Source organism: Chiloscyllium plagiosum, chromosome 10 (genome assembly GCF_004010195.1).
Source record: "Chiloscyllium plagiosum isolate BGI_BamShark_2017 chromosome 10, ASM401019v2, whole genome shotgun sequence".
Classification (NCBI taxonomy): domain Eukaryota; kingdom Metazoa; phylum Chordata; class Chondrichthyes; order Orectolobiformes; family Hemiscylliidae; genus Chiloscyllium; species Chiloscyllium plagiosum.
This window is the reverse complement of record NC_057719.1, coordinates 406,343-412,328: the sequence shown is the minus strand read 5'-3', so window position 1 is coordinate 412,328 and position 5,986 is coordinate 406,343. Positions and strand designations below refer to the sequence as shown.

At 50.7% G+C, this 5,986-nt stretch overlaps 2 protein-coding genes across 2 annotated transcripts in view; one reads left to right on the top strand and one right to left on the bottom strand.

Moving 5' to 3' along the window:
* Positions 1 to 5,328, bottom strand: part of LOC122553328 (sterile alpha motif domain-containing protein 15-like) — an 18,742-nt gene extending 13,414 nt beyond the window's left edge. The window contains exon 1 of the mRNA XM_043696889.1: positions 4,976 to 5,328. Within this exon, the coding sequence (XP_043552824.1) occupies positions 4,976 to 5,104 (129 nt within the window). The 5' untranslated portion in view covers positions 5,105 to 5,328. The remainder of the gene's footprint in view (positions 1 to 4,975) is intronic.
* Positions 5,328 to 5,986, top strand: part of tmed8 (transmembrane p24 trafficking protein 8) — a 28,294-nt gene continuing 27,635 nt past the window's right edge. The window contains exon 1 of the mRNA XM_043696888.1: positions 5,328 to 5,947. Coding sequence (XP_043552823.1) covers positions 5,701 to 5,947 — 247 coding nt within the window. The 5' untranslated portion in view covers positions 5,328 to 5,700. The remainder of the gene's footprint in view (positions 5,948 to 5,986) is intronic.

Genomic DNA, 5,986 nt, shown 5'->3' with positions numbered 1-5,986 from the left:
GGCACTCCACTGGTCACAGGCCTCCAGTCTGAAAAACAACCCTCCACCACCACCCTCTTTCTTCTACCTTTGAGCCAGTTCTGTATCCAAATGGCTAGTTCTCCCTGTATTCCATGAGATCTAATCTTGCTAATCAGTCTCCCATGGGAAACTTGTCAAACGCCTTACTGAAGTCCATATAGGTCACATCTACTGCTCTGCCCTCATCAATCTTCTTTGTTACTTCTTCAAAAAACTCAATCAAGTTTGTGAGACATGATTTCCCACACATGATTTCCTGAAGAAGGGCATGTGCCCGAAACGTCGAATCTTCTGTCCCCTAGATGCTGCCTGACCTGCTGTGCTGTTCCAGCAATAAAGTTTCAGCTTTGATCTCCAGCATCTGCAGACCTCACTTTCTCCTTCCCACACATAAAGCCATGTTGACTATCCCTAATCAGTCCTTGCCTTTCCAAATACATGTACATCCTGTCCCTCAGGATTCCCTCCAAAACAGAAGGCTGTGGAGGCCAGGTCATTGAGTATATTTAAAACAGAGATAGGTAATTGTTTGATTGCCAAGGAGATCAAAGATTACAGGGAGAAAGCGATGACTGAATGGCAGAGCAGACTCCATGGGCTGAATGGCCTAATTTTTGCTCCTGTGTCTTATGGTCCAGTTGATGTACATTTCCTGTGATGGAAACAGTAAGACAAACAGGACCAAAGTGCTGTGAATGATGGAGGTAGAAATTAACATTAGAAAGAAAAGGTTTGCTAAAGACAGGTGCAAGGCAGAAAATACAAGTGAGAAACAACAGGAATACCAAAGTTTTGGAAGGAGGATGGAAGCAAATAAAGAGGAAGGATGCGAGCCTGAGAGGGGTGACTATTCCTGGCAGTGGGGGCCTGCAGGTTAAGGCCTCCCTGCACATGGATGACATCGCCATTTTCTGCTTGGATCCGCTGTCCATGCACAGACTCATGTGCATCTGTGACCAGTTCGAGCGGGCCTCGGCGGCCAAGGTAAACTGAGGCAAGAGCGAGGCCATGGTCTTCGGGAACTGGGCCAACCAATCCTCTATCCCCTTCACCGTCAGGACTGACCACCTGAAGGTGCTGGGTATTTTGTTCAATGGGGCTGGGGCGTGCGCCAAGACCTGGGAGGAGCGGATCAGGAAGATGAGACAGAAACTAGGCAGATGGGAGCAACGGTCGCTCTCCATTGCCGGGAAAAACCTGGTCATCAGGTGTGAGGTATTCTCAGTATTGTTATATGTGGCACAGGTCTGGCCTATCCCCAGAACCTGTGCCGCCGCAGTCACCCGGGCCATCTTCCAATTCATGTGGAGATCAAAGAGGGACCAGGTCCAAAGAGACACAATGTACAAAGAACTGGGCAATGGGGGAAAAAACACACCCAATACCACCCTCACCCTGATGGCTACCTTTGTGTGTGGCTGCATCAAGCTGTGCGTGGATCCCCGGTACGCAAACACCAAGTGTCACTACGTACTGAGGTTCTACCTGTCCCCGGTGTTGCGAAGGATGGGCCTGGCCTCGCTGCCGCGGAACGCTCCGAGTAGTTGGACCGTTCCGTACCACCTGTCCTTCGTGGAGAAATTTATCAAGAAAAACACCTTTGACCACAAGTCCATCAGGAAGTGGTCAGCACGTAGTGTCCTTGAGACCCTACGGGAAAAGGAGAGGGCGGATCCTATCGAGCGGTTCCCTGAACAGACTGTCAAAGCCATTTGGCAGAATGCCTCATCACCAGAACTTTCCAACAAGCACCAAGACATGGCTTGGCTGGTGGTGAGAAGGGCTCTGCCAGTGAGATCCTTTATGCACACCCGGACTCTCAGCACGTTGCCCTCAAAGCAGCTGCGGGTGGGACGAGACTGTCACACACCTCCTTCTGGAATATGCCTACGCAGAGGAAGTCTGGAGAGGAATGCAGTGGTGTCACCCTGGCATCTTCCAATTTATATGGAGATCTAAGATGGACTGTGTCCGAAGGGACTCGATGGATAAAGATCTGGGCAACGGGGGACAAAATGCACCCAATGTCACCCTCACCCTGATGGCCACATGTGTGGCTGCATCAAGCTGTGCGTGGATCCCCGGTAGACAAACACCAAGTGTCACTATGTACTGAGGTTCTACCTGTCCCCGGTGTTGCGAAGGATGGGCCTGGCCTCGCTGCCACAGAACGCTCCGAGTAGTTGGACCGTTCCGTACCACCTGTCCTTCGTGGAGAAATTTATCAAGAAAAACACCTTTGACCACAAGTCCATCAGGAAGTGGTCACCACGTAGTGTCCTTGAGACCCTTCGGGAAAAGGAGAGGGCGGATCCTATCGAGCGGTTCCCTGAGCAGACTGTCAAAGCCATTTGGCAGAATGCCTCATCGCCAGAACTTTCCAACAAGCACCAAGACATGGCTTGGCTGGTGGTGAGAAGGGCTCTGCCTGTGAGATCCTTTATGCACGTCCGGACTCTCAGCCGCACTGCACGCTGCCCTCGAAATGGCTGCGGGGGGATGAGACTGTCACACACCTCCTTCTGGAATGTTTGAGGAGAAAGTGAGGTCTGCAGATGCTGGAGATCAGAGCCGGAGATGTGTTGCTGGAAAAGCGCAGCAGGTCAGGCAGCATCCAGGGAACAGGAGAATCGACGTTTCGGGCATAAGCCCTTCTTCAGGACCTAAGAAGGGCTTATGCCCGAAACGTCGATTCTCCTGTTCCCTGGATGCTGCCTGACCTGCTGCGCTTTTCCAGCAACACATCTCCGGTTCCTTCTGGAATGTGCCTACGCAGAAGAAGTCTGGAGAGGAATGCAGCGGTGTTTGTAGAGGTTCGTCCCGAGCAGCTCCGTGACACGGGACTCCGTGCTCTACGGCCTGTTCCCCAGGACGCACACCGAGACGAACATAACTGTGCCTGGAGGATCATCAACTCGGTGAAGGACACTCTCTGGGCGGTCTGAAACCTGTTGATCTTCCAGCTGAAGGAGTTGACCCCAACTGAGTGTTGCAGACTGGCACATTCCAAGGTCCAGGATTACGTGTTGAGGGACGCAATGAAGCTTGGGGCAGCTACCGCCAAGGCGCGGTGGGAAAGACCACCGTGTAACATCTGCCTGCCTAAGAAGGACAGGGGGCCCACGCAGTCTTTTGGGCTCTGCTGACGCCTCAGCTAAATATATGGACATATGATTGATAAACTTACAGACCTGTATGTACAAATGATAAATTCTGATCTCTGTATGCAAATGTTTACGCATGTATGGCATGACCAACTGTACAGACCATCAAAATATTTTATGAATAAAATATATTTTTGAAATAAAAAAAAGAGGAACTATGAAAAAAAAACTAGCAGCTAACATAAACGGAAATCCCAAAATTGTCTATAAGTATATAAATAGTAAAACAGTTGTTGAAGGAGAAGGCTGATTAGAGACCAAAAAGGTATTTACACATGGAGGCAGGGGTCATGGCTGAGGTGTTAAATGAATACTTTGCCTTTACAAAAGAAACGTATGCTGCCAAGCATGGCAACCGAGGAAGAAACTCTGTCACTAAAAGGGATCAAAATTAATAAGGAAGAATAAAACAAAGAACCGCAGATGCTGGAGATCTGAAATGAAACCAGAAATTGCAGGTCTGGCAGCATCTGTGGGTGTGGGAAGAAAGCAGTGGTACCATTTCGAATCTGGTAGCTCTCCAAAGTCAACGGTGAGAAGCGAATGAGGAGGAAGCTGGGAGACATTGGTTCAGTCACCAAAGCTCAGAAGGGGGTTGCAGAGGACCTGGTGGTCAACAAGAGGAAGAGCATCCAACAGAAGGCACTGGTAAGAAGCAACAGAGGAGAATTCTAGGAGAAGTTGGCAGTAATTACAACTGCTCGTAGCAGTTTTAACTTGATCAGCAACCGGGAACCAGAACCAGAGAGACCGAAGACAACAATCAAAGTGTATAAAAACTTGAACGCAGGACAGTTTGTGCCTATTTTGAGTAGTAGCCCTAACTTGATACTAAATTGGTGAAAGGCTAAATAGTACAATATTAGACAGGAACTGGGGAATGTAGATTGGGGTGGCTGTTTGAGGGTAAAACCACATCTGACATGTGGAATCTTTTAAAGCAGCAGTTGATTAGACCAGCATGTTCCTGTGAAAATGAAGGATAATGATGGCAAGATTTGGGAATCTTGGATTATAAGAGAAATTGAGAGCTTAGTCAGAAAGAAAAAGGAAGGAGGGCACACATAAGATTTAGGAAACAAAAGACAGACAGAACCCTAAAAAATATAAAGATAGCAGGAAAGAACTTAAACATGGAGTTAGGAGGGCCAAAAGGGGCCATGGAATATCCTTGGCAAACAAGGTGAAGGAAAGTCCCAAGGCATTTTATACGTATATAAGGAGTAAAAAGGATAGTTAGGGAAAGGGTAGGTCCAATCATGAACAAAGGAGGGAATTCATGAGTGGGAGCTGAAGGAAGTGGGTGAGGTCCTTAATGAGTACTTTGCATTGGCATTCACTAAAGAGAAGGACATGGTGGATGATGAGTCTCAGGAGGGGTGTATTGATATGCCTGGGCATGTCGATTATAAAACAGGAGGAGGTGTTGGATGCTCTGAAAGGCATTAAAGTAGATAAATCCCCAGGACCCAATGGGATCTACCCGAGAATGCTGAGGAAATTGCTGGGGCCTTGAATGAGATCTTTGTATCTCTTTAGTTACAGGAGAGGTCCCAGAGGACTGGAGAATGGCCAACGTTGTCCCTTTGTTTAAGGGATAATCCAGGAAATCACAGGCTGGTGAGCTTTACATCAGTGCGAGGGAAATTATAGAAGAAGATTCTTAGGGTCAGGATTTACTCGCATTTGAATAAATATGGGCAGCAATAGGCTTTGTGTGGGGAAGGCCATGTCTCACTAACTGCATTGTGTGTGTGTGTGTGTGTGTGTAGGTGTCCCCTGGCCCTCACCTTGTACTGGGGGAAGCCTAGTTTCTGGATCCAGTTGCCCACCTCCTTCTCGTGCCAGCGCTGACTACGGGGCACCACCAGCGGGTGGCAGCCGCAGCGACATTCCCCGGAGCAAGGGTATTTGGCCATCCAGGCTCAGCGCCGCCGACTAGGCCCCGTCACTACGGCAACCGTTACCAGGAAACCAAGCTGCTACGTCACGGCTGTAAACGGTAGCTCCGTTTACCTCCATCCGAGACCGCGTTTTACATAACCCGGGAAGCCCAGCTCCAGCTTTAAATATTTTTTTTTATTTGTTCTTCTGCGCGCCGGGAAATATGCCATATGGATTTTGAATAGGGTCTCCCTTTCGGTTTTTTCCGTCTACGTATCGGGAATGTCCGGCTCCCGACGATAATGGGGCGGGGCATCACTTCCCCTTCCGGTGTCGGACCTCGGCTACATCCGTGAGAGGACGGGGCCGTAGCACGGCCCATCGGTTACCTCCGTCAGAACTCGGCAACTTCCGCGTGGAGGGGCGGGCCCTCGGTTACCTCCGTCACTTCTCGGCTACACCCGCGAGGAGGCGGGTTCTCGGTTACCTCCGTCACGTCTCGGCTACACCCGCGAGGAGGCGGGTCCTCGGTTACCTCCGTCACTTCTCGGCTACACCCGCGAGGAGGCGGGTCCTCGGGTTACCTCCGTCAGTACTCGGCTATTTCCGCTCCTCCTCGGCTCGGCGGCTGATGATGGCGAGTGGAGCGGCCGCTGGACGCTGTCCTGTTGAGGCGGAGCCGCTGTCGGAGGAGGAGGGAGCGGGAGAAGAGGTCGAGCGGCATTCGGAGGGAGGGAAGACACCGAGTCGGAGCGAGATGAAGATGGGGATGAATCTAGGGGTGCCAGGGACCGACAAGCAGCCGCAGGAGCAAGAGGAGGAGAAGGAGAAGGAGAAGGAGCAGCGGCCGCGGCGTCGGGGCCGGGGCTCGGTACCAGGTAAGGGCCCCATTACCCCCAACCCCCGGGCGGAATCCT